The 25,752-nt window shown below is 54.8% G+C and overlaps 4 protein-coding genes and 2 non-coding genes across 7 annotated transcripts in view; 5 read left to right on the top strand and 1 right to left on the bottom strand.

Moving 5' to 3' along the window:
- Positions 1-5: 5 nt before the first annotated feature.
- Positions 6-8,158, top strand: POLDIP2 (DNA polymerase delta interacting protein 2). Its single transcript, XM_064468131.1, has 11 exons — positions 6-239; positions 843-924; positions 1,621-1,718; positions 2,544-2,640; positions 3,103-3,178; positions 3,776-3,883; positions 4,124-4,260; positions 5,295-5,321; positions 5,507-5,632; positions 6,038-6,117; positions 7,686-8,158. Exons 1-11 carry the CDS (start codon positions 61-63, stop codon positions 7,798-7,800), a joined length of 1,125 nt encoding a protein of 374 aa, XP_064324201.1. The 5' UTR covers positions 6-60; the 3' UTR covers positions 7,801-8,158.
- Positions 8,159-10,192: 2,034 nt separating this feature from the next.
- On the top strand, positions 10,193-16,719 carry TSR1 (TSR1 ribosome maturation factor). The gene is made up of 15 exons (XM_064468123.1): positions 10,193-10,350; positions 10,431-10,534; positions 10,852-11,068; positions 11,148-11,282; positions 11,890-12,317; positions 12,602-12,761; positions 13,098-13,264; positions 13,559-13,761; positions 14,214-14,376; positions 14,506-14,616; positions 14,960-15,092; positions 15,507-15,623; positions 15,920-16,060; positions 16,180-16,254; positions 16,351-16,719. Exons 1-15 carry the CDS (start codon positions 10,251-10,253, stop codon positions 16,527-16,529), a joined length of 2,433 nt encoding a protein of 810 aa, XP_064324193.1. The 5' UTR covers positions 10,193-10,250; the 3' UTR covers positions 16,530-16,719.
- LOC135316162 (small nucleolar RNA SNORD91 family) lies at positions 13,830-13,922 on the top strand. Its single transcript, XR_010375600.1, has one exon. It is a non-coding gene; the product is annotated as a small nucleolar RNA SNORD91 family (small nucleolar RNA).
- On the top strand, positions 15,155-15,247 carry LOC135316161 (small nucleolar RNA SNORD91 family). The gene has a single exon (XR_010375599.1). It is a non-coding gene; the product is annotated as a small nucleolar RNA SNORD91 family (small nucleolar RNA).
- Positions 16,720-16,921: 202 nt separating the features above from the next.
- Positions 16,922-18,774, bottom strand: SRR (serine racemase). Its single transcript, XM_064468211.1, is given in 5 exon segments — positions 16,922-17,378; positions 17,649-17,714; positions 17,716-17,834; positions 18,165-18,345; positions 18,727-18,774. Coding segments are annotated over 5 exon segments (732 nt in total). The 3' UTR covers positions 16,922-17,060.
- Positions 18,775-19,207: 433 nt separating this feature from the next.
- Positions 19,208-25,752, top strand: part of SMG6 (SMG6 nonsense mediated mRNA decay factor) — a 115,818-nt gene continuing 109,273 nt past the window's right edge. For both annotated transcript variants that reach the window (XM_064468107.1, XM_064468105.1), the window contains exons 1-4: positions 19,208-19,346; positions 20,244-22,008; positions 24,085-24,277; positions 24,991-25,101. In XM_064468107.1, the coding sequence (XP_064324177.1) occupies positions 19,253-19,346; positions 20,244-22,008; positions 24,085-24,277; positions 24,991-25,101 (2,163 nt within the window). In that variant the 5' untranslated portion in view covers positions 19,208-19,252. The remainder of the gene's footprint in view (positions 19,347-20,243; positions 22,009-24,084; positions 24,278-24,990; positions 25,102-25,752) is intronic.

Raw genomic sequence — 25,752 nt, 5'->3', positions numbered from 1 at the left:
CGCCGGGAAAGGGAGGCGCGGTGCATTGTGGGCTGGCGGCGGGGTCGGCCCGGCCGCGGGATGTCGGGCTGCGCGGCGCGGCGGTACGTGGCGGCGGCGCTCGGCCGGTGCCGGGCCCGTGGGCTGCCGCTTTGGGAACCGGCCCCGGGCCGCGGGCTGCGGGCCCTGGGCGCGGGGGGAACCGCGGCCCTCTCGCCGCCGTCGCTGCTGCTGCCGCCGCGGCGGCACCTCTCGTCGCGGTGAGGCCTGTGGTGAGGGGGAGGGGCTGGGCCTGGGCCCGGGAGCGGTGCTGGGGTGCCGGGGGGAGAATTGGGGTGAGGGTGGGGGGGTGTGAGGGGCTGTCAGGGGTGGGGGGAACGTGGGGGGCTGTGAGGGGTGTTTGGGGGTGGGGAGGTGGGGTCAGGGGCTGTGAGGGGGGTTTGGGGTGGGGAGGTGGGGTCAGGGTCTGTGAGGGGGTTTGGGGTGGGCCGGTGGGATCAGGAGGTCTGGGGGGTGCTTAGGAGGGTTGGGGGGCTGCTAGGTCATTGAGGGGAGACTGGGGAGGAGCTGGAGGGGGCTCTCGGGGTGGCTGAGGCTGGGAAGGGGGGGAATTGGGCTAAAGGGGTGACTGGGAAGCGGGGTGTCTGGGGCAGTTGGGAAGGGGAAGACTGGCAAAGGGGTTGGGGTTGGCCGGGCAGCCTTATGCCAGGTGGGCTCTCAGGGGGACACGTGGTACCTAGGAGAGGTGCGAGGTGGGGGGCTGTGCCTGACCAGCAGAGCCTGGGGCTTGGCTGTCACGTGCCCCCTCACCTGGGAGCTCATTCAGCCCCTACACACCCACCCAACTACCTCTCTGCTCCTAGGAACCGTCCGGAGGGCAAAGTGCTGGAGACCGTGGGGGTGTTCGAGGCACCGAAGCAGCACGGCAAATACGAGACGGGTCAGGTAAGCGGTTCTGGGGAGCAGAGCTGACCCTGTAGGCTTGTGCCACAGAGATGGGGTAGCCGAGTGATTGACTCATAAGGAGGCTGCTGCATTGTAGCAGGCAGCCAGGAGTTTCACAGTTCGGTGCTCCCTTGTCTCTGCTGTGTCTGCAGTTTGTCAGTCATCTGACAGTGGCAGGTTGATAAGAATCTGCAGCATGACACAACTGTTCCTACAATGGCATTTGCTCCGTGGGTGTTATTTAAGGGTCTTCTCTCTCTACGAGCAAGAGAGACTATCGCTGAATTTGAGAAATAACAACTAAACTTGTAATTTCTGTGCTTATGACTCACAGGTCTGTTTCTGTGTTCCTGAGCAGTCTCTCCCATGCTGGTCTCCTTTCTGCATTTCCGTCATTCCATTACTTTATTACTGGTTTAGTAAATGATCTTTATGGGATGGAGATGACATGAGTTTCTTCTCTCATCGTAGACTGCTTACATTCCCTCTTTATTTCTGATCTCGGATCACACAGTGGTGATTCTCCCTCTATTCCTGTCCCATCATAATCTACAAATATTTCTAGTTTTACCTCTGTCAACAGATTTTTATTTTTTAAATACTATCAGAAAAGGGCTTTTGGCTTCACGTTTTCTGTGGTAGCTAAGTTGATTAAAGCTTGCTGTGTATTCAGATACAATTATTTGTTCCTTGCAGCTATTTCTTCACAGTGTGTTTGGCTATCGAGGAATAGTCCTGTTTCCCTGGCAAGCCAGGCTTTACGATCGAGATGTGGCTTCTCCTGCCACAGAGAAGTAAGGATTTGTTCTGGTTTATATGTTGTTGTATTGTTGCATTTACATTTTGTAGTGAGCTTCCTCATTGGGGTAGAGAAGTCTTTTTAAGTAGGGGAATGGTATGGGTCTGTTTTGCATGAATGTAAACTGGGAGAGATGCTTAAGGGAAAGTCATTGCATGAGTATTAATTTTGTGTTAATTAGAGACAGGATGGAAGTATGAAGGATGAGAGTGTGTGTGAGTGAAGGAAATAAAAAAAGAAACCCCGATGCACCTGGCATTCTTTGTCATAAAAACCCCCTTGTGTTGCTTTTTGCGTTCAGTCTAGGCTCCTGCATTAAAACTGCAGGCTGCTGCTTCTGTAGATTGCCAGTGAGCTGGATTTGTCAGCTGCCTCCCAAGTTTCAACCCACTTGGTGGAGTTCATCTTTCATGTGGACTGAGTCACTGCTCACTTCTCGCCCCTCTTCCATCCATTCCCCCCCGGTCTGTGTTGGAGGTGTGCTGGGCAAGCGTGTGTTTGGAGCAGTGAAGGACCGAGGAGTGAGCAGGGAGAGAATCAGGGCAGCAGAAAGACCCACCCCAAGCAGGAGACTGGACTGAGCAGCAAGAACGTCCGAGCTGTCTGCAAACAGAGCTGGTGTGCCTGTGGCAAATGCTGTTGATTGTCATCTCGGCTCGTCTGTTGTATGGGTGGCTGACATGGGTGTAATTTGGGTGGAATAGAATGATTACAGGCTCTGAAATGTATTTGTAAAGAAATCATTGTTTATGAGCGTGCCTGGTAACAACAGTTTGCTGCCACCCTGTGCTTGAGCTCAGTGCTTCGCTTTCCTTTGTAGAAGCGAGAACACGGCAGGCCATGGTTCCAAAGAGGTCAAGGGCAAAACGCATACTTACTACCAGGTGCTAATAGATGCCCGGGATTGTCCTCATATAGTAAGTAACCAGTAATCTTGGTATGGAAACTCAAATATCTTCTCCTCTGTGAGTGCTTTAGATGGACGGGCACTGAAAGAAACTGGCTATGATGGCTAACTTGATTGTTTAGAATTTAAGGACAAATTTGTTCTTTAAGTCATATTTTCCCTGAGAAAGATTATCTGGAATGACTGTTTTCTGGATCAAATTTTCCCTTTCCAGCCTCACTTCCCCATCCCATTGGCATTCCTGTTCTGTTGCACGCAGGTCATTATGTTGGTTGCAGCACTGAAAATGCTCTTTAGTTGCTTGAGTGGATGATTAGTCTAGAGGAATTAGAAGGGAGAGATATTCTGAGGTGAATTGGTTAAATAAAATAAACGTTACACACTTCAGAAATCACAACAGGAAACTGAAATGTGGCTGAAAACTGGCCCACGATGATCCACACAGAAAGACATAAACCTCCCTTTTTCTCAGTCCCAGAGATCACAGACAGAAGCAGTGACGTTCCTGGCAAATCACGATGACAGCAGAGCCCTCTACGCTATACCAGGTGAGTAAAGTGCACCTGTAACCTCTGTGGAGATGTGGGTTGTCATGAGGTGAGGTCAGAAGAGTCACCACTAGTCGACTTCTGCCAGTGAAGCAGCAGTTCCTACAGGATATTGCTGTCATGGATCTGTCTGTGGTTTAGGGCTGTGCTAGAAACGAGAAGTACTAAAGTATGTGCAGCCCTTTTGGATAGGTGGAAGCTGGGCAGACTGCGATCAGACACAAGCACACCTGCTCTATGCTCTTGAGACACAGATCCCCTATGCCTACCCTGTTGCACGTGGGCTGTTCTACTTTCTTAGCAGGACAGCTAGATCTCTTCTTGTCCTCTGCATTTCCTGCCCAAAGTCCTCCTGTGACAGTGCAGCCGCTTCCCAGGCAGTGTGTCTTGAACAGAGAAATAGTTCTATGGAGAAATCTCACAGGATAACGCTGCTGAGGGCTGTTACTGGCCTGTTCCCTCCATTCGTGCATGCTATTTTGGCTGCTGCTGCTAAAATCCTTTTAACGTCAGTAGTGTGATCCATTTCTCTGTCAGGAGACTCCTGGGCTGCTCTTTGCTGGGGAAGTTCAGTGGCTTTTGGGGTTTCTTTTTCAGGTTTAGACTATGTAAGCCATGAAGATATCCTCCCCTACAGCTCCACTGATCAAGTGCCCATCCAGCATGAGCTCTTTGAGAGGTTTCTCATGTATGACCAAACAAAAGGTAATTTCTGACTTCAGAGGGAAACCTTCCGAGCCAGATACTCGAGGTATTCTATGACAAGTGTCCAGAACCCCTCATCTTGGATACAGTGCAAAAATCTTGGTCTGGCTGGGGGTTTGTTACAGTAAAGTCTCCTTTAAATAATTTTTGTAGCTATGTGAAAGGAGTTGCTTTGCGGGGAAGGCACTGGGTTTGTGGTATCCCTCTCCTCGTAAACTGTCATCTTTCCCCCTCCCACAGTTCCACCGTTTGTAGCGAGGGATACACTGTGTGCGTGGCAGGAGAAGAACCATCCCTGGCTAGAGCTCTCCGATGTGCACCGAGAAACCACAGAGAACATCCGCGTCACCGTCATCCCTTTCTATATGGGCATGAGGGTAGGTCTGTGGTGCAAGTCGCCTTAGTTCTGTGATCTGTTGTAACTTGCCTGTCTAAGACCTGTTTACTGACGGAAGGTACCTTCTGCTAACTGGAGAAATGACTTTTTAATCACAGTTGCAGTTTCATTGTCCTTATGTTCAGCAGAGGTATGAACATGTAACTGTTTTGTCGTACATTTTTGGAGACCAGCTCCTGCAACTTAGCTTGTGCTTGTTATTTGTAGGATGGGAAATACAGCGTACTGTTCTGCAGAACAGTGTTAGCAAGATATTGAGGAAGATTTTTAGGAAGGCTTGTGGAATGGTCCTTTACTGCCTCAGTTATGGATGGGCCTGTGCCTAACGGGTGGCACCAAGGCCATCTGCCCTGTAATGAGTGACAGACACGTGTGTTGTCCTGTGTGGTGGAAAGGTGCTGTGGGTGTCTGCCCGTTTCCTGACTCTAATGCGGGTTAGAGGGTTTGGCTAAAGCCTTCTGGATTTAGCTGATAAGCATGTGCTCTTTGTAGAGTAAGAACTTCATGTGGACCATCCAAAATAATGAGGCTCCAACAGACTTCTGAGTGGGAGGGCTGGGAATTACCGCAGCAGTTGGATTTCCAAGTCCAGACGAGCAGAGCTGCCGGGGAGCCTGCGCTGTGGCAGGTGGATGTTTTGATGTGAGACTGCAGCTTCTGTGCAGCCCAATGGATGTTTGTCCCAACCTTGTCAGAAAAACAGGTGCCCGAAGGCAAGGAAACGGGTGTTTCTATATCTGTAGAAAGTGCGTAATTAACATGGAGATCAACCCTCCATAGTCACGGGACCCTTGCAAATCTCCCACCCCATGATTACATGTCTAGAGCAGAGCCCATGCCAGGCGGTAGCTGATGGACTGCTTCGGAGAGCAGCTGTCTTTGTGCCCATGTGAGTTGCCTGCGTCCATCTGGCACGGTGTGAGAGCCCCTGTGCTTGTGCTGCGCTGACAGCTGAGAGGTTTTGGCACCAAGCGTTGAAGGGCAGCTGCTAAAGTCTTTTGTTTCTCTTGACAGGAAGCCCAGAATTCCCATGTCTACTGGGTAAGTGCCTTTTGTTTCACGAAGCAGCTAAAGGGAAGGAGTTTATTTGCTGTGGCATCACTGCTGTGTGATGAGCTCTGAGGGAGAGTAGCCCTTGCCTGGCAACTGTTTCCCAGTATCGGCTATGGGTTATCAACTGTTTGCAGCCGATTCCAGTTCTTGATGACAGTCTTTCTTCTCTCCAGTGGCGCTACTGCATTCGCTTGGAGAACCTTGACAGCGAAGTGGTACAACTCCGAGAGCGGCACTGGAGGATATTTAGCTTGTCTGGCACCTTGGAAACCGTCAGGGGCCGCGGTGTTGTAGGAAGGGTAGGTATCGTGTAGCTTCTTTTGGGAAGCGCAGCCCTTTGCTGGAGTCCTCTTGCTTGGATTGATTTGCCAGTGAATCGCGTAGTGGGCAGGAGGAATAGATGGAATAGGAAACTGGCAATGGAAAAAAAAAATCACATGAGCTTTTCATCTGTTGTTAGCATGCATGAACCAAAACTTCACACTGAGTATTCGGGAATGATCCTAAATGACTGGTAGTGGGAAAACTGGAATAATGTGTGGTTCTGGCACTACTCACTGGGCGAGATGTTTGCTGTGTAATTGGTAACGATGCTCAGGTGCAGATCTGTTTTTCTCACTGTATAAATTTCCTGTTGACTCCTCTCTGTGGAGAAATGTTAAGATCCGTTGCTGATGCAGAGTGGTCTCTTCTTGCCTTCTCAGGAGCCAGTTTTATCCAAAGAACAGCCGGCATTTCAGTACAGCAGTCACGTCTCCCTGCAGGCATCCAGCGGTCACATGTGGTAAGAAGCACTTATTACTGCTGTAGTGGTTTAGATATAGGGCCCCACAGTGCTGGGCTGGGATGTAGTTTGCAGTCTGGAGTTATGGCTGAAAGGTGGGTGGAAGCGGACTGGACTGGATGTATTTCATAGTTAAAATTTTTATGACCTTCTCTACAGCAGTATCCCAGTTAGGGATAAGAAGATCTGTTGATCCCAAGCACTAGGAGAGCTTCCAGGCTAATTTATCCTCCTCCTCTGGTCTGTGCTAGACTGGATTTGAAAAGACATGAAGCAATTCTCTGTAATCTTCTGCCATACTCAGTCTCTGTCCCTTTCAGCCCTTGGTGCAAGAGGCAAGGCTTCGTGCTGGTGTTTCCCTAGGCAACACGGGTGTGTGCACGGGTGTCCCCTCTCTTTGGAGATGACTGGGCTTTGGTTCTGTCCCTGAGTGAAGCTGGGTTTAGTTCTGTGTCTGCAAGGAATTGGCATGTGGGGTTATTCCCAGTTTAGGCCAGATGAACACTAGTTAGACTGAAGGCCTCAAGTCCCCTCTTCTGTAAGCGCAGGTAGGAGAGTGCTCAGCTGAGTTGTTCTTTTCCTGTCCCACAGGGTTAAAGCAGTTTCCCTGTTTTGTTTTTCAGCTGGGTTAGCGGGTTTAGTGTCATCTCTGTGTGGACAAGAAGTGCACGGCCACCGCTTGCCTTCTGTATGACAGGTCTTTCTGGCTTGCAGCTTTTAAGTAAACCTGTTTCAGAGTTAAGCTGCCTTGGAACTGCCTTTGAGCTGGGAAAAGCAAGAGAGGAGAGCAGCTCTTTGCCTACAGGATACACCCTTGTTTGCCATGTTAAGCATACTGAATTGCCTGACTGCATGCCCTGGGGAGTAAAACCAGCTTGTTTAGTAGTTTTCCCTCTCTGCATGCATCCTGAAGAGAAAGAGACAAAGGTTCTGCAGCTCAGAAGCTGCTCAGCGTGACTTCTTGTGTTTGATTGTGTCTTCTCCGTCATGAGAACCTGTTAGTTTATCTCCGTGATCCTCTTGTCCGTGTCATGTTCTGCAGTACAGTTGTCTGCAGGTCAGGGCAGTAAGCACATTGTTTGTACAAGGATAGGCAGACTCGGTTCTGAAATGCAAAGCAAACTACATCTGCGATGGGATTTCATGTTGTCGCAGGCTTCTTACCCAGTGGAGCTTCTGCCAAGAAATATGCATCTGAATTTACGTGTGATCTGTTTGTAAAAATAGCTCAGCCGGTTCTGTCTCTGTGGGTGGGAGTTAGGTAAACACTGCCGCAGATGCGTGGAGGCTGCTTATCTCCTGGAGGCTCCCACCATGACATCTTTATTCAGGAAATGTAAATTAGAGATGTGAGGTAAACTGCCCAGGAGTCTTCCAGTAAATGAATCATCTTGGCAGGCAGCTGTCCTTGCTGCTGGACCAAGGTACTTGCTGCTGGACCGGCCTTGCAAATGCAGCCCCAGAGTCCCAGCGCAGGACACGGAAGAGCTCATGTCTTACCTTCTTGCTGATGATTCCTAGCTGTGTTTGTCCCTGGCCTCAGCGTGATCTCTGCCATTATTTTGCAGGGGTACTTTTCGATTTGAGAGGCCTGATGGCTCCCACTTTGATGTCCGAATCCCACCCTTTTCCCTGGAAAGCAACAAAGATGAGAAGACCCCCCCCTCCGGCCTTCACTGGTAGAGCAGACCGAGTGCTGAGACCCACAGAGACCTGTGTGTGTTGTAGACCTTCGCCTCCCCATTATGCTGCAGCCAAGAACATGGAGCTTTTAAACATTTTAAACCATTTTTGTTTTAACTGTTGTCTAACGGGGAGGCTTTTTTGAACTCTAATACTGGCTCTCTCAGGCTGCTTGTAAACATAAGCTGTGTTACAGTTAACCCTTCCCTTTGTGGCGCCTGCTGGGTTGGAGCTGGGGGATATAGATCCGTGCTGCGTCAGAAGACTGGCCCCTGCAGCAGGCCTGGACCCTTTCCAATGTGTTGTGAATTCTCTGCAATGTGAGGTTTCTCTAATAAACTGGCCCTTCCAGTTGCAACCAGTCTTCCTTTGTAAACCAAGGCCTAGGCTTTGCATCAGCCTGCCCCAGCTTGTTGCTCCTCCCTCGCCCATGTGCAAAGTGGCGTCAGCCCAGACTTCTTGCTGCTTCAGAAGGCAGCAGTGAGGATGTTTTTAGAGATCAGGAACCTGAGCTCAGCCTTCCTGCAGTGCAGCTGCTTCCTGGGATTTAGCCAGCGCACGGCAGAGCCGCCTGTGAGCTCCGCTCCTCATTGCACAGCCTGTCGGGGCGGTGTGCTGGGGCAACACGAAGCCTGTTTGGTTGGAGGAGAGTGCGCAGAGCGGGGAAGGCGGGTTGGCAAGTGGTGCTGAGCAGGCTGCCGCGGTGTTGTGTGTGCGCAGAGCACCGGGTTGTGTGTTGTGGTCATACAGGAGAGCTGAAGGGGGCTCGCCTCGCTGCAGGGACGTGCAGCCCAGCTGTGCAAGATAATTCCCCGCTCACGCTGCAGCTGTAACCATATTTCCTTAGTATTTTCTGCTTTGGCAGAAGAGCTTATTTTAACCTGCTGTGCTGTCAGCTGCAGTGAGGTGGTGCTTGGTTTTCTGCTGTTTGCTCGGCTCGGTGGGTTGTGATTTTTGGTGGTCTGTGCGGAGGGCCCTGCGGAACCTTTGCGGAGGCCAGCGAAACACCTGTGAGCTTGATGTATGGATTTGTGGGAATTTTGCTTTCGTGTGTGAAGGGCCCAGTCCACAGTGCAAACCAGGCATTAGATCTTGTACAAACTAGAGCAGCTCTCAACAGTTCTGAGGATTGGAGGGATCTGGAGAGACATCAGCCTCCATGGTGGGTCCCTTCTGGCCATTCCTGGGTTTCTGAGGCCAGGCTTGTGGTTGACTTGCAGGGGCAGAGGTAGCTGGCTTTGTGATGGGATCCCTAGGCAGGTGGCTTCAAACCTTTCTCTTTTCCCTGGTCTTGCTTGTATGGTGAGGTATAACTCCGAGGACTGTTGTTTTTCTTGATTCAGAAGAATCCTAGTTATCCCCTCTTTCCCCGGGTCATCTCTGAGCAGCCTCTTTGTGTTTGGCTCTGCAAGGCAGTGCTGTGGGGCACCTTGGCTGATGGACAAACAGCCTTTGGAAATGAGTGGGAGAGGCTCGCACGCTGTCCTGCAGCCAGTGGATACCTGATAGAGAGACTTAATTACTGCTGCTTCAACAGTGTTTATCTGTCACCAGTCTTCCTTCCATCAGGTAGGGCATGCTGTCTACACTGCTTTTAGAGTTGAAAGGTTTAGACAGCCAGCCTGCTTTTTGGGGTAGAAAATGATCCATAAAGAGCCCACAGCTGACAACCCCATGTTGCCACTGTCACACTGATTTATTTGCAGAAGGGGGGGATGACACCTCGCATTGAAAGGAAGCAGGGACCTGTAGGAACCTGCTTTTTCCCTCCCATGCACTTGCTCGGTTGGATCGGAGTAGCAGCTGCCCTGCCCCGCCCTGGGGTTACAGACTACTTTCAGCTTTACTGGCGATTGCAACACCACTGTAAATGTTTAACACTATTGCTCACCGCCCCGTGTTTCTGGGATGCTGTGGACCTAATGCTTCCAGCAACAAGCAGAGTTCTGTTCCTAAGGGGCGGCGTGGCCCTGGGCCAGGGGCTCTGCCGGCGCTGGCAGAGCGGCTTTTGCAGCTGCGAGGTGCCCGTGGTGTGATGGGCCAGCGGGCCAGGGTACGGCTGGGCCCAGGATGGACGTGCTGCCTGGGTAACGATGGCACGGGGAGCATAGGAAGGGTTCTGGTGGTCTTTGCGGAGGGCAGAGGCCGGGCGCGATGCGGAGGGGCCCGGGGATCGGCATGGCTGCCTCCTCCCGCAGGAGCCTTCCCAGAGCCGCGGGCGGGCTTCTTTCCTCTTGTGTAAATACCTGTACAAAGAACTAATCAATAAAGCGCTGAAGGCACACGGCTGTACCTCCTGCCTCTCATTCGCTGACGGGCACCAACCTCCCTGCACCGGCCCCGGGGCGCTCCCGCCGCCATCTTAACCCGTGCGCGGCGCCCTCCCGGCCTGCCCCGCGGCGCCGGAAGTGACGCAACCGGAAGCGGTGAGGAGGCAGCGAGGAGGCAGCATGGCGGCGGCGGGCGCCCACCGGCCCGGGCCGCTGAAGCAGCAGAACAAGGCGCACAAGGGCGGGAAGCACAGCGGGTCGTCGCAGCGCCGCGCTGGAGGTGAGGCGGAGCGGGTCCGGCCGCGTTCCCCGCCGGGTCTGCGCGCCGCGGGCCCGCCTCACCGTTCTTTTCCCCATTAGGCCGCGTTCCCGTGAAGGCCCAGCCCCGCCGGCGGCTCCGCGACCTCAGCAGGGTGGACCGGCGGCACCAGGCGCTGCAGCTCCGCCGGCAGCGCAAGGAGGCGGTGAGGGCCGGGGGGGGGGGGGGGGCGGCCGGTTGTTGGGGGAGCGGGAAATGGGTCAGTTCGGGTGTTTGCGCGGGGACAGCGGGAGCGGGACCAGTGCGGGTTTATGGGGGCCGGGCCGGTTCGGGCCTCTGCGGGGGGATCAGGAGCTGGGCCGGGGAGAGGAACGGGTGCCTGGGTACATTCAGCCTCGGGCGAGCGCAGCGGTGCTGGGCCGGGCGGGCTCGGGTTGAGCTGCGCGGGGATCCGGGGTCAATCTGAGCGGGGACGGGAGCTTGACGGGGACCGGCGCTTATGCCCTGCAGTTGTGCCCGCAGGTGTTGGCGGAGAAACGGAGCTTGGGCAGCAGGGACGGGCCCCCACACCTCGTGGTTCTGGTGCCGCTGCACAGCAGGGCTGCATCCCACAACACCCTCCACTTGCTGCAGAGCCAGGACTCTGCTGTTGTCCGCGTGGATGAGGGGAGAGCTGGCGGCTTTGCGCTCCTCTGCCCCCGACTGAAGCAGCGCTGGCGCTTTGTGACAGCGCAGGCAGGTGAGGAGGCGCTGTTGGTGGCCTGGGTCTTGGCTCTGTACCCCTGGCAGCCCCGGTAACGGAGGCGTTTTGTGCGCAGGGGACCTTCATGCTGTCTTAGACCTAGCAAAGGTTGCCGACTCCCTCCTCTTCATCCTGGATTCTGCAGATGGCTGGGACAGCGCGGGGGAGCACTGCCTCTCCTGCCTCTTCGCACAGGGGCTCCCCAGTTACGGTGAGCAAGTGAGGAGCATTAAGGGCTTCTAATGGGGTATAGGTCAAGGGGGCGCTTGATGGGGATTTAGTATTGTAGTAATTACTTTGACTTACAGTAAAAAAAGTTAGTAAATAAACTAAAATAAAGTAAACTTAATTTAATGAATTTACAGTAAAAACTCTGTATGTTCATACGCTCTGTTTCTGAGGATGGATTGGTTGGGTGAACGCCATTCTCGTGCTGCCTTGTTGTGTTACTACCCCGGAGGGGGAGTGCTGGAGACAAAAGGGGAGTTCTAGGTGTAGGCCTCTGGGTGCGTGGCGATGTTGGTATCGTAATGGTTATCTCGGTGTGCAGAGTGAAGGGATTCAGATGCTTGCTTGCTAAGTTCAGCTCCTCGGCCCTTATCTCCATGCACTCATTTAGTCTCAAAGTCTTATCTCTGAAGCCAGGTTTTCTGTCCCGCATGTTTTTTCTGAGCATGTGAAGCTGCCTTTGCACCTTTTGGTGTGAATCTGTTTGGTTATTTGGGTTGCTGATATCTGAGTGTTTATCAGTGCTTGGTAACAGGGCTTAAGAAGAGCTATGATCTGATCCTGAGCTCTGTCTGTGTGCTGCTCCTTAGCTCTTGCTGTCCCAGGGGGCACTGATTTGCCACCTAAGAAGCGGATAGATGCCAGGAAGAAACTTGCCAAAGCCATTGAGAAGCGCTTTCCCGAGGCGAAGCTCTTCCCCCTGAACACGGAGCAGGAGTCCTCGCTGCTGCTGAGGCATCTCGCCACCCAAAAGCAGCGGCATCTCGCTTTCCGGGACAGGCGGGCTCACCTGCTTGCCTATGCCGCTGAGTTTGTGCCCAGTCAGGAGAGCGACCTGGTTGGGACCTTGAAGGTGTCTGGCTTTGTCCGGGGACAGACCCTCAATGTGAACAGCCTGGTGCATATTGTGGGGCACGGAGACTTCCAGATGAGCCAGGTGGATGCCCCCCCTGACCCCCTCTCTTTGAACCCCCGAGTGGTTAAAGGGCAGAAGAGGAGTCAGGACATGGAGATACAGGTGTGTGGGAGGTCAGGGCTTTGCCAGTCCTGTTAGCACAATGTTTCTAAACTTTCACCAGGAAAATACAACTGGGTGTATGCATTTAAGGGGGGGAAAGGGAGGTTTATCAAGAGCTAGCAGGGCTGTCTTCTGCCTCTGAGCTGAGATTCCTTGCACATGGCTCCTAACAAATGTTATGTTACAACACAATGAGTGTGATATTGAAGGGAGTTTAGCTTCAGACTGACCACTAGTTTTAGTTGGGTGTATCCACAGCTGGGAACTTTGCTCTTGCCCTTCAGGATGACTCTGTAAATGGTACCGATGAGATGGAGGAAGATGTTAAGGTCCTCATGAAGGCAGATCTGAACAAGCAGGAGTCTTTGCAGTCAGAAGTGGTTCCTGATCCTATGGAAGGGGAGCAGACGTGGCCTACTGAAGAAGAACTGCAAGAAGCAGAAGGTGAGTAGCAGCAATACTTCTGTATCTTTTCCTTGTCCCTGTTAAGAGGGTTGTTAGAAATCCTCCGTCACCAGGATGGCTGAGGGTGGTTGTGAAGAAACACTCTAGCTGGGAGCCCGGGACTTCCATTCCCAGTCCCATCACCTGGCTACCACGCTGCGTGGTTTGCTGGGCAGTTAGCGGGGTTACATTTTAGCTGCCTTTTCTGGGCCCTGACAAATTCCATGCTGGGAAACAGCGATTCTGGTCTAGAGCTGATCTTGGCTGTCCCGGTGTAAATGTGGCTGAGGGAAAGGAGAATTGTTCCTGTATTAACTGTTGGCGGGAATCCTGCAGCTTCCCTGAAGGCAAACAGGAGGGTGGTGAAGGTCCCCAAAGGCACATCCAAGTACCAGGCTGCCTGGATTGTGGATGATGAAGAGGGCAATCAGGAAGATGATGATGATGACGATGAGGAAGATGATGATATCGATGATGATATGATGGAAGAGGCAGTTTCCCAGGTACCTCTGAGAGCTGATACTGCGTGTGATCTCTATGGCATTATTGCGTATCCTAGGACAATCCTGTCCTGCTGCTGTGCTCCATGCAAGGGCGCAATGCAGAGTCAGGACTTGCCTGGATTTCCACTGTTAAATCTCTCATGTGTATCATGTTTCTTCGGCCTCTTAGATACCGAAAGGAGGGACTGTGGTGTAGCTTGGGGTGTAATTCAAACGGTGCGAGTAGGCGCGGGGTTTGCAGTGCCGCATGGACATACAGTGCGTGTGCTCACGGGCTCTGTGCTCTCCTGTCAGGAGGGGGACAGCAGCGCGGAGGAAGAGGAACCTGCAGAGGAGGAATGTGAGACCATGACCGTTTCTGAGTGCTTGCGGGACGAGCAGTATGACGAGAAGGTGGAGGAAGATGAACAGATGCTGGAGAGATACAAACAGGAGAGAATGGATGAAATGTTTCCGGATGAGGTGGACACACCACGTGACGTACCTGCCAGAGTCCGGTAAGAAACAGGATGCTTTGCTAGGAGAGGGACCGGAGGCGCCCTTCTGTCTAGTTTGGAGAGATAGGGCAGGAAGCCTGTGATGTCTTAGCCGTGGTGTCTGAACCTGGCTGAAGGACTCTTGTGAAGACTCACTCTTGGGCTCTGAGGCTTCCAGGGGAGGCACTAGCTGTGGGCAGTGGGTGGGCCTGGGCAGCTCCCTGCAGCAGGGAGAGCTGGGTCCTTCCCTGGGCAAGAGAGGAGGATGGCAGAGCCCTGATGCAAGGATAGGTTGTTTGGGGACTTGGCTGTTGTTTCTAGCTCTCCCTGCACTGAGATCTTTTCTCAAAGCTAGCATTTGCTCAGCTCCCTTTGCCCTCTCCAAAGGTGTGAGTCCCTGAGGACCACAGAAGGTGCTGGCCAGGCACCTTGATTTGTGAAGTAGTTTGTCTTCCCTGTTATCTGTCCCTTAGGTTCCAGAAGTACAGGGGGCTGAAGAGCTTCCGGACTTCTCCATGGGACCCTAAAGAGAATCTCCCAAGGGATTATGCCAGGATTTTCCAGTTCCAGGACTTTTCCCGAACCAGAAAGCACCTCTTCCGGCAAATAGAGAAAGAGGAGACTGAAGGAGCTTCGGTAACTCCCTTTTCTTTTGCTGATCTCTTCCCCTACTGTGTTCCCTTGCTCCTGGTAGGAAGAACTTGGCAGGGAGGTGGCTGAGTCCTCTACTGAGAGAAGTACTCACAACTGGTCCTCTCTTGGCAGGTTGGCTGGTATGTCACGCTTTATGTCTGCAATGTCCCTGTCTCAGTGATGGAGAGCTTCAAAGAAGGGAGGCCACTAGTCCTGTTCTCACTGCTTCCCCACGAACAGAAGGTGACTAAGCACAACCCTGCTGCTGTCTTGTAGGTGTGCACCTCCTTGTCCAGTTCCCTCAGGTTTGCATGGTTTGGAGGTTCTGGCTGCAGAGGGTTTGGGTTGAAAACTCCCTGCATTGGTCACATTTCAAAGTAGGGCCTTCCCTTCAGTCAGAGCAGGCTGAAGCTGCCAGGGGTGTTTAGGCTCGGGTGTCTGAGCCCGGCTGAGGGGTCTGCATTGGTGACCAGCGGTCCTTTGGGAAGCCATTCATCCCTGCTGCAACGTCCTGTAACTTTCTGCTCTGGCCACCATCGTTTGCCAGCCCTGCTGTCAGCCCCTCACAGTTCTGCCTCTCCTGCAGATGTCCGTGTTGAATTTCCTGGTGCGTCGGCATCCGAGCAACAGTGAGCCAGTGAGGGCAAAGGAGGAGCTGATCTTTCACTGTGGGTTCAGGCGCTTCCGAGCATCCCCCCTGTTCTCCCAGCACACCTCAGGTTTGTGAGGGACCCATCAGGGGGGCATGGGTATGCCAGGAGGTGGGGCTGGGCTTTCTAGGGCTGGAAGCCTGTGATGTCTTAGCCGTGGTGTCTGAACCTGGCTGAAGGACTCTTGTGAAGACTCACTCTTGGGCTCTGAGGCTTCCAGGGGAGGCACTAAGTGGAGAGTGGAAGGGCTTGGGCAAGGCTTACTGGTCCAGGCAAGGTGGTGGCTGGTTCTATGCAGTGAGCTGCTAGCTCAGAGGATCACTGTCATCCCCAGATACTCAGTGCCAGCAGAGCAGGGGTGTGCGTGGCTGGTTTTCCTAAATTGCAGAGCCTGTTTGCCAGGAAAGAGTGGGCTCGATGGGGTTTCCCAGAGCTCTGGGGACTGCTGTGGGCCTGAACGTGATCATCACTGTTCTGTCCTAGCTGATAAGCACAAGCTGGAGCGATTCCTGCGCCCGGATGCTGCCCTGGTGGTGACTGTTTACGCTCCCATCACTTTCCCTCCTGCCTCAGTGCTGCTTTTTAAACAGAGAAGTAACGGTAAGTTGATAAATGCTGAGGAGGTGGTGTCTGGGAAAGAAACATTAGCAGGTTCCCCTCCCCCGCTTACAAGTGCACCTATCCAGAAAGTATGACTTGAAAAAGCTGTCCCTTTCGTGCTGTTTAAGAAGATTAACGCATTTCCATCCCCAATATTGCTGGTGCCTTTGTCTGTCCCTGCTGTGGGGTTGCTCTGGGCCTGGAACCATTTGGGGAAGGGAGTTGTGGTGAGGGAGGAGGTGCCAGAGGCACCTTCTGCAGCGCCGCCCTGGTGCGTTAGTGACTCTGCCTTGCAGGAATGCATGACCTCATCGCCACGGGCTCTCTGCTTTCGGTGGACCCAGACAGAATCGTCATCAAGCGGCTGGTGCTCAGTGGCCATCCGTTCAAGATCTTTACCAAGATGGCTGTCGTGCGATACATGTTCTTTAACCGAGGTGCGGCCTGCCCCTGTGGGAGGAGGGGATGCGGAAGCACGACGTCTGCCCCTGCGGGAGCAGTCGTGCTGGTGCAGCAAACCCTGCTTCTTACCTGCCTTTCGCGTTCTGATCTCCAGAGGATGTGATGTGGTTTAAGCCAGTGGAGCTGAGGACAAAGTGGGGTCGTAGAGGACACATCAAGGAGCCGTTAGGTAGGTTTGGTTCTGTATTTATCTCGGTGATGCTGGGCAGGACGTGGTCCTCCTGCGCCAGAGAAATGGCTAATGGCTCTTCTGCTCTCTGCCTAGGGACCCATGGTCACATGAAGTGCCACTTCGATGGACAGCTAAAGTCCCAGGACACCGTGCTGCTGAACCTCTACAAGCGCGTTTTTCCTAAATGGACTTATGACCCCCACGTTCCGGAGCCCGTGCCATGGGTGAGGAGCGAGAGTGCGCCGCCCGTGCAGGAGGTGGAAATGGAATAAGTGTCCCACGTGGCCGATGCAGTTTGTGCCTTAGTGCCCTGGATGCTGTTCTGAGCTTGTGCATGGCGAGGACAGCACTCATGGCTTGGACGTGTTACTGCTGGGGTCTGTACAGGGGTGGCTGTCTCACCAGCTGCTGCTCAGGTACCAGCTACAGCTATTTATTTTAATGGAAATGTTTTTAAAAGCATCTAAGTGCCTCTGTCTTGGTGTTGGCCGGCTGTGGAGGCCAAAGGGGAGGCTGTGTGCACCCCTCCTCCTGTGAACCCCGTGGCCCACTGGGGTTGTTGTCCTTTCCTCCTGCCCTGCCACAGCGGTGGGTCCAGGGATTTTGCTGTTTTGAGGACAGGAGTTTGCTGGAAGTTATTGTTGATGCTGAGAGAGAAAGATGAGGTAGCAGGGGGGGAGTGAGCGCAGCTTGCTGGAGGTCTGTCCCAGAGCTGGGGAGCAGGGGGGAACAGGCAGTGCTTTGCTTCCAGGCCCCCCTTCCCAGCAGTGACCCTTTGCTTTGGAACCAAGCGACTCCGTGCTCTAGAGACCAACACCAGCTTCCCTTATCCCCCCCACAACCAAATGGTTGGGGTTGTTCATCTGTTTTTCTAGTAGTGCACAAACCGGACTGTATAAATTCAGAGTGAGGTTTCCGTTCCTCGAGACACTGCTCTGTTCTCGTTCCGCTTTCCCAGGGAGGTCTGTGAGCCAGGTCAGGGAGCTCAGGTCCACGTTTCCCCTGCACAGCACGATGCAAACGTTCTCCATGTCCCGGGGGACTGTCTGGAACTGCTGGAGAGCACCCGCTGTTGGCTCAATCAGCAGCTTCATCCTTTCCCACACTAGCCGTGTGGCTCGCTGTTGGGACAGGGCAGCAGCTGTCATCCCAGCAGCGAGTACGGGCTGCTCCAGGGCTGCGGAGGGCACTGCGCGTGCACATCTCTGCAGCGCTCTGGGAAGGGAGAGCGGAGCTTCCGCCGGCCCCTTCCAGCTGCAGACAGTGTGGGTGTCGCACAGCTGTGGTGGTGTGCAGGGGCTCGCGCTGCCCTGGGAGAGCGGAGGGGTGAGAGTGGATGGAGGCAGCTGCCTGCTGGCAGCTACCGTGAGAAGGGAGCTGGGAGCCTTTACCTTGATTTCTTCCTCTGAGACTGTCACGACGTCATCAACCAAATCCCTGATGATGGGCCGTGCCTTTTGGTCCGATGCTGGTTTTAACTGCATCTGCGATGGTGACGGCGGGGGTCAGTTCCCGCAGTACCTTGGGCCGGTGACAGCCCTCCACGCTGCGCGGCTCAGCAGCCTACACTTTCACATCTGCGGAGAGCGGGAGGAGCCGCTTGTTTTAAACCAGCGTGCGCCTGTCAGCTCTCGCTGTGCACGCTGGGGGACAAGTGTGTTGTACTGCTGCTGTGCAGACCCCGGGCGCGCAGAGACTTCCACAGTGATTTTTGCAGCTGCTGCCACTCTTTGGGAGCCCTGCTCTGCCCTGCCCTTCCCCCAGGGAGATGCAGCCACTGCTTCCCAGAGAACTGTTGTCTACCTCAGTGACAACTGCTCCTCCTGCAATCATTCCTCCACCGGGAAAAACCGCTGCGTTTCCCTCGAGCTCCTGTGCAGAAAGGCAGCGTGAGCGCTCCCTCTTGCTGCACCCCTGCCTGCGAGGAGCAGAGCCCTCGGCCAGGTCTGGGCTGTGCGTTTCCCTCACCTGCTCCAGCACCTCCAGGCCGACAGGGCCTTGCCCCGCCATCGCCGCTGGCTCCCGCTTGGGGGGCACCGGGGCTCCTCCTGTCTCTGCGGCTACATGAGCTGCTGCCTTGTCTCTGGACTAAGGGAAAGAGTGTAGATGGCTGCCTCTCGGTCTGGCTGGGCCATGTCCCTGGCTGGTCTCCCCCGTGCCTTACCTTGCTGCTACGCTTGCACGGCACCCGTGCGGTGGTGTAGGTGTGGATGGCGGCTTGCTTACAGCCCACAGCTGTTCAGGCCCTCGTGATGAAGGCAGGAATCGCTGTGTGACCAAAGAGGAGACAAATCCAACAGCCAAAAAGCCACAAGCAGCCAGTTAGCGTGGCAGGAGCAGCCTGGGCCTTGCCTTGCCTATACTAGCTCCTATTCAGGAGAGGGACGCCCTGCTCTTCGTTCAGCTCTGGCCCTGCACCTGCTGCCTGGGTGCTCCCTGAGCTGGGGTGGAGGTCGGTGTATGTGTTACCCTTCCACCTGCCGTGTGTTGCGTAGGTCTGGGGCAGCCCCCTTCCATCGCGCTTGCTCCTGACCGCGCTCAGGCTGCCGTGGAGCTGGAAAGAGCACAGCCTCCTCAGTGCCACTGGCTGGGAGCTGGTGGGCTGGGAATTTCCTTCCTCGCAGCCTCCCCGGCACCCAGGGGAGCGGCGCAGCCCCCGTGAGGGGTGGCAGGGGCCACGTCTGTTTCGAGGGCTGGCGGGCACTGGTGGAAAGTGTTTTTTTCCGGCACAAGAAGCAACCTTCGCCCGGGGGTGGCCGGGGGCCGTGCCGTGGCGCTGTCCCCGCACACCTGGATGGAGCCGGCCCTCTGGAAGCGCCCGCACGGGGAGAGCGTCGGGCGGCCCGGCCCGGCCCGGCCATGTGCTCGGCGCTGCGCAGCCCGCCGCCCCCGGGGTCAGCGCGCATGCGCGCCGCGCCGCTCTCTTCTCTATTTTGGCCCTGCGCGGCCGCCGTCGGTCGGTCCGTCCGTCCGTCCCGCCCCCGGCGGAGGGAAGATGGCGGAGGGGCTGGAGCGCGTCCGCGTCTCGGCCGCCGAGCTGCGGGACATGGTGGCGGCGCAGGCCCGCGCCGCGGCCGGCGGCGGACGAGGTGAGGCGAGGCGGCGGCGGCGGGAGGCGGGAGCCGCCGCTCGGGCCTTCCCCCGCCTCCCCTCGGCGGCACCTGCCCCGGCGGCGGGCTGGGCCCCCTCGGCCCGGTGGGGGGCTGGGGCCGGCCCCCGGCGCCCCGGGCACGGTTGTCGCCGGTGCGAGAGCCGGGAAAGGCCGATGCGCTGCGGGCGGGGCCGCCGGGGGGCTGCGGCGGCGCCGGGCCGGGGTCAGGCCGGTCCCCGCCGGGGCCGAGCCCCGGGAGCGGCGGGTTTCGCGGGGCCGAGGCGCGGCGGTACGAGCTGGTGCGAGCCGTGCCCGGAGGCGAAAGCTGAGGGAATGCAGCCCGTAACAGCCCGGCTTTGGCGAAACGTTTAATCGCCCCGTGCCCAGGCTGCGTTCTCTGACGAGTCTTTGTGCAAATACAGTTACGGAGCGGAGAGAGACGCTGCTGAGCTGCGGGGAGGGGGGTAACGCGCCTCTGACACGGTCTGCTGGCAGGGCAGGGGGCTGCTGGAGCAGGCAGCTGCTGCTGGAACCTGTAACGCTGAAACTCTTTGTCCGGTGCTTGCGTACGAGCGTTCAAGTCTCGCGTCGCGCCTTCTCTGTCGCGTTCGCAGCTTGCTGGCTCTTTGAAGCGAAACTGTTGCAGGATGCGTTTTGTAACTGAATCGGGCCAAGGATTTGGTCATTGTTGTTTGCTTTCTCATTTCCTACTCTTGCACTGTGATTTCCTGTAAACCTTGATAGAGAGTTTCAGATGTGTTCTCTTGGACGTGTCCTGAGGGCGTCTGGTTCTTTGCCTTTACTTAATATTTCCCTTTGAGTATTTGCCATGACGTTTTTTCGTCCTTGGCTGGTTTGTGGTGGGAATAACTTTATTCTCTCTATTTTTCCTCAGAAAACACGAAGGAAGCGAAGGAGCCGAGGCATCGCAAAGACAATAGGCGCCCAGACCTGGAGATTTACAAGCCTGGCCTCTCCCGACTGAGGAGCAAAATCGTGCCGCCAAAACACGAGTCCTCGGAGAAGGAGAGGAGCAGAGCTGAGGAGGAGGAGAGTGCCAGCGACAAGGGCCCTTCAGGAGGAGAGGCTCCAGTTGTGGAGGATTTTGACAAAGGCGACGGCCCCAAGCAGAATGGCCCTTCACAGGAAAAAGAAGATGTAGAGACTAAAGGTGGTCTTCAGAGCCGGGAGAACTTGTCCAAGCAGCCTGCTCCAGATGAGTGGTGTCCCAAGACCACCAGGAGAACCAAGAAGCCAGACCTGCAGATCTACCAGCCTGGGAAACGCCTGCATTCAGCCGCTAAAGACCCGGCCCTGCGGTCAGCTACCGAGGAAGCCACCAGTAAGATGGAGCAGCTGAAAGTCGAGGGAGACGAAGAGGCTGAGAAAGGTACTGGAAAAGACAACAACAGGAAAACCAAATCGAGCAAGGAGGATGGGGAGGGGAGCCAGGCGGGGGAAGGAGTGAAAGCCTCAAGGGGAGAAAAAGGAAGACGAATGGAGCGAAGCGACAGGATAAGGAGAACGAGCGACGAGGTGATGCAGGGGAAGCTGGCCTCTACCAAACGGTATTCCCGCTCTGACAAGCGACGGAGCCGATACCGCACCTGCAGCACAAGCTCAGCTGGAAGCAACAACAGCGTAGATGGAGCCCTGCTTGTGGATGGGGTGGAGAGGCGGCAGGAGCGTGCCAGAGAAAGAGTGCGTCCTAGGAGGCAGCTCTCTGCATCCTCCACTGACTCCTTGGACGATGACAGAATTGATGAGGCAGAAGCATATGTCTCCAGCAGGAATTCGGACAAGAAAAAGCGTTCGGAGCAGAATCGAGCTTCTAGGAGTGAGAGCGAGTGGAGCAGCAATGGCAGGGAAGTCAAGGGAACTTTTCGAGTCACGTTTGACAGCAAGACTATGAACAGGGATATTAGTTTGGCAGATACAGACAAAAAAAAGCCCCTGAAGGCATTTGTTAGTTGCAATGACTCAGAGGCTTCAGAGGCAAGGAGCCAGAGTAGAGAGCCCCAAGGGAGGGGCCGTGGGATTCTATTCCTGCCTGCCAACACGGACCTCTCTGCCAGCACCGCGGGCTCCCCTGAACCTAGTCACCCTGGGCCCAGGCTCCTGCTTGGCGGTGCTGGGAGTAAAGGCCCCCGAAGCAGGGGCCGAGGCGGCACGGCTCGCAGGCTGTGGGACCCGAACAACCCAGACCAAAAACCCGCCCTGAAGAGCCAGACTGCTCAGCTTCACTTCCTAGACACGGACGATGAAGTGAGCCCCACCTCCTGGGGCGAAGCCCGCCAGGCCCAGACATCCTACTATAAGTTCCAAAACTCTGACAATCCCTACTATTACCCTCGGGCCTCTGGTCAAGGCCCCCAGTATCCTTACGGCGGGTACTCCCTGCAGTTTCCTATGGGTCCAAGCAACGGCGTGTACCCAGGAGCCTATTACCCTGGGTACCCTGGCCAGGCGGGGCAGTACATGTGTGGCCCACTCCCCCCGACTCCTCTGAGCCCCGAGATGGAGCAGCAGATGCGGAACATGCAGCAGCAGGAGCTCAGCAAACTCCTCCGTGAGGCTGGGAACCAGGAGCAGCAGCTCAGCAATCTGCTTTCCAGGGACCGCATCAGCCCAGAGGGGCTGGAAAAGATGGCCCAGCTGAGGTTTGTGGCTGTGCTGTAGAGGGGTGTGCGACCAAGTCGTTTCCAGGGTGAACTGCTACCAGAACTGTTATCCAGAGGACGGTGCCCCTTGGGGATCTGGTAGACTGGAGACGTCGATGTCTCAAAGACTGGGAGATGGGGCAGTGGCTCGCTAGCTTTTGGTGCGTTGGGACTGTGTGGCACATGCTAGTGGTGTGTGGGTATCAGAAGGAAACTGTGGGCAAAGATACCATTTGCCTGAGCTGGCAGCTAATCCACGGCTTCTTGTGGTTGTGGAATGCCTTGCCTGCGTTGCAGGGACGCGAGGGAGCAGGACGAGCGCCCGCTGCAGCTGTTGGGTGGTTCTTGCTCTTGCTGGAGCTGGTCTCTCAGTTCCAGTGCTCTCATGTGCTTTCAGTATTTGCTGGCGGACTTCTGCTTTCTTACCTGTCTTAGTTATCTGCTGTATGATTTGCATTGTGGGCTTCAGGGGCGGCGGCTGTCGGCTTGTGCTTGCGAAGCGTTACGCGGGTTCCTGATGCTGTGTAACAGCGACAGCCCCTTTCAAGCGGCAAGTAGTTTTGCTCTTGACACGGCTCAACCCTGTGACATGTGGCAGTCCAGTGGGAGTAGCCTGGTGATGCCAGCTAGCGAGAGGGAAGTGATGCTGGTGCTCTGGAGGGTGGTTAACATGCCAGGTAGAAATGTGCTACAGCCATCTTTCACGTTTACTTGTGACCTCTGTGTCTCCGGGGCTTCTCCGGAGACTTATTTTCAGAGCTGATTGGCAGCACATGGAGCAGGTGAGCTCATTTCAGGGCCTGTTCTGTGTTTTGGGGATCTGTGCTGTAGCCCACAGGGTGGGATATGTCTATGCTTGAAGCAGCGCTGGAGGTTTCCGGTGTTCCTCAAGGTGTCAGAGCTGTTGCCTGGAAGGAGAGGAAAGACTGCGTGGTGCTGCTGCGGCCTGTGTGAAGCCCACCCTGCCCTGGGAGCGTGGGCATGGTTGGTCCTGTCCCTACCAGCAGTGTCCGTCTGCCTCGGTGTGTGTCCGTCTGCCTCGGTGTGTGTCCGTCTGCCTCGGTGTGTGTCCTGCCTGTGCCCGAGCACACGCTGCCAGCCTGTCTGTGGAGCCGTGTTGGGGCTCCCGGATGCAAGTGGTGCTTATCAGACGTTCCTCTGCAGAAACGTCTCATTCTCCCAGTCGGTGTTTGTGCTGTCCAGGCGTGTGTGCGCAGGGTTTGGGAACTGCGTGGGGTAGGGCAGCAGCACCGTGCTCTGCGCTTTGCACAGGAACCTGCCAGCATCCTTCTCTTACTGTCAGGCTCTTCCAGGTGTTGCCACCTGGCTTCGCTCCGGTCTTTACCATCTACACTGTTGTATTGTTTTCTGTAGGGCTCAAAGCCTTCCAAAGGATAAGGCAGCCAAGGCAGTGACAGCTGAGGATCCTCTTTACTGTAAACTTGCCCCACATATTGCGGAGTTCTTTCTAGCCTGTAACTCTTAAATTAAATTCAGGGGAGGAATTCTGCTCCAGCATCCCGGCAAGGCTGTCGGTAGTTGGCAAGGGGAATGTGATTTCTGGGACTCTGAGGCTTTATTTCCTTCAGGTGTGATGTTCCCAGCCCTCATTGATTTTTGAGGAAGCAGCATCTCTGTTTCTGCTGTGAGTTTTGATTGGATGGAAGGGAGGTGGGGATCGTGCTGATGGCAAGACCTCTTCTGACTCTGGCCCTTAGTAGCGAGACTTTGTGCTCAGAAGGAGCAGAGCCGGGCAGTGCACACTTTCTCTGTGTTAGTACCAGGAGACACTTGTGCCTTGCTGTTCCCAGTGGCAGAGCTGTAGCGGAGCTCCTCGCTCTTTGCCAGGCCCCGATCTGTTCTGATGCGTACGTACCAGGGAGACGGTCCTTTCACATTGGCCCTCTTGGAGCAGGAACGGCTCCCGTCTCCCTCTGGGACGTGTGGAAGCATTGATTTGCCGTAGCATGTGAGCCAGATGAAAAGCAGCAGGTGGCTCAGCACGTGTTCCCTGGCAGCTCAGGCCTGGGCTGGGCAGTTGCTGTTGTGTTCACCCCTGGCTGTGTTTCACTGTAGGGTGGAGATGCTGCAGCTGTACGAGCGGTGCATCCTGATGGATATCGAGTTCTCCGATACCCAGAACGTGGACCAGCTGCTGTGGAAGAACGCGTTCTACCAGGTGATTGAGAAATTCCGGCAGCTCCTCAAAGACCCTCAGGGGGAAAACGCCCAAGAAATTCGGAACAAACTGCTCCAGCTTCTGGATGAGGTAAGAAGAGAGAAACATCCCCAGGCGCCGCTAAACCTTTGGGTGGGATTGGCTGGTGTTTAGACTGGGCTGGTGTAACCGGGCAGCTAGCCTTCTTGATCCTGTTTGTATCTCTGCGTGCCTTAGGCCACCCTTGTGCAAGGAGATTGCTCAGGCGGGTTTTGGTTTAGTGTGGCAGGTGTGGGTCCCAGTGGACATTTGTTATAATTTAAACTAGGCTTCTTTTGGTGTTCTTTCTTCTTTTCTCTTAATTAGAAATTGATTTAAGCTGAAATGAAACTAATGCCCTGAAGTGGAAATAAACAGAAGCGTCCCTGGAGGTGTTTGTGCCATCTTTATCAAATTTGCTTAAAAGTCATTCTGTTGAACTGTGCAGCTCAGTTCGTTCTGTGTAGGAGGTAGGCTGACAGATCCGAGAGGATGTGTTTTGTAGAATGAGTTTGGTGGGAAGGGACTGCTGGAGGGCTTTAGTCCAACCTCCTGCTCAAAGCAGGGCTCCTCAAACACTGGGTCAGGTCAGTCTTGATTTTTGTCTAGCTCAGTCTTGAAAACCTCTGAGGCTGGAGATCCCCCAACCCCCTTGTTTTCTGAAGAGAAACAGCCCAGACCTCAGGGAGAGGGACCTTCTTTCTTGCACGTGGCAGGGATGGTGTGGTGATTTTGTGCTCATCATCAGAAATATTGTAACATCCAAGTACATGTGTGTTTTGCAGGGCACTTCTTTTTTTGACGGCCTTCTCCAGAAGCTGCAGGTGTCATACCAGTTCAAGCTAGAGGACTATATGGACGGGATGGCCATCCGCAGTAAGCCTCTGAGGAAAATGGTAGGTTGGCTTCCTCCTGCAGACTTCTCATCCTGTCAGTCATATGCAACACACTGAGCTCAATGTGCTGCCCTTGCCAAGACGTAGGCAGCTGTACTCTGAACAGATGTCGGTATGTTTGCAGGGAATCTTTCTCAGCTGTTGGAGAACTTGTTGAACCAACTCCGGTGCATTAACATTTCTTAGCTTCCTTTGCAAAGAACAACTGTGTTTTGTAGCAGCTCAGTGACCTGGGCTGATAAAGGGAAAGCAGTGCCCAAAGGTACCCTGGCTTTGCCTTAGATACCGAACACATCTTATTTCTGGCCATGGAATCCAGAATAATGACCAAGGAAAGCTTAATGTTGCGCTGCCCCCCCAACACTTGACAGTGTGTTGCCCTGAGCGGTGAGTGCAGGTGCGAGGGACAGCTGGGAAGGGGTATTTTAGTCCAGCTCCATTCCCAGAGATGTGTTTGTCTAACAGCTGTCCTCCCCCAAGTTGGTCACGGACTGAACAGCTCTCTTCTAGAGAGAGACAGGAGGTTGTTCTGAGAGAGGAGGTGTTTAAGGGATTGGCTTGCCCCTACAAATGCTGAACCAGTGCCGTGGAGCCTTGTCATTTCATTCTGCTGCCCTTTTGTGAGACCTTCAGTGTGTCGGCGACCTTCTC

The sequence above is a fragment of the Phalacrocorax carbo genome, chromosome 17, assembly GCF_963921805.1.
Source record: "Phalacrocorax carbo chromosome 17, bPhaCar2.1, whole genome shotgun sequence".
NCBI classification, from domain to species: Eukaryota; Metazoa; Chordata; class Aves; order Suliformes; family Phalacrocoracidae; genus Phalacrocorax; species Phalacrocorax carbo.
This window is presented reverse-complemented; position numbering and strand designations above follow the sequence as displayed.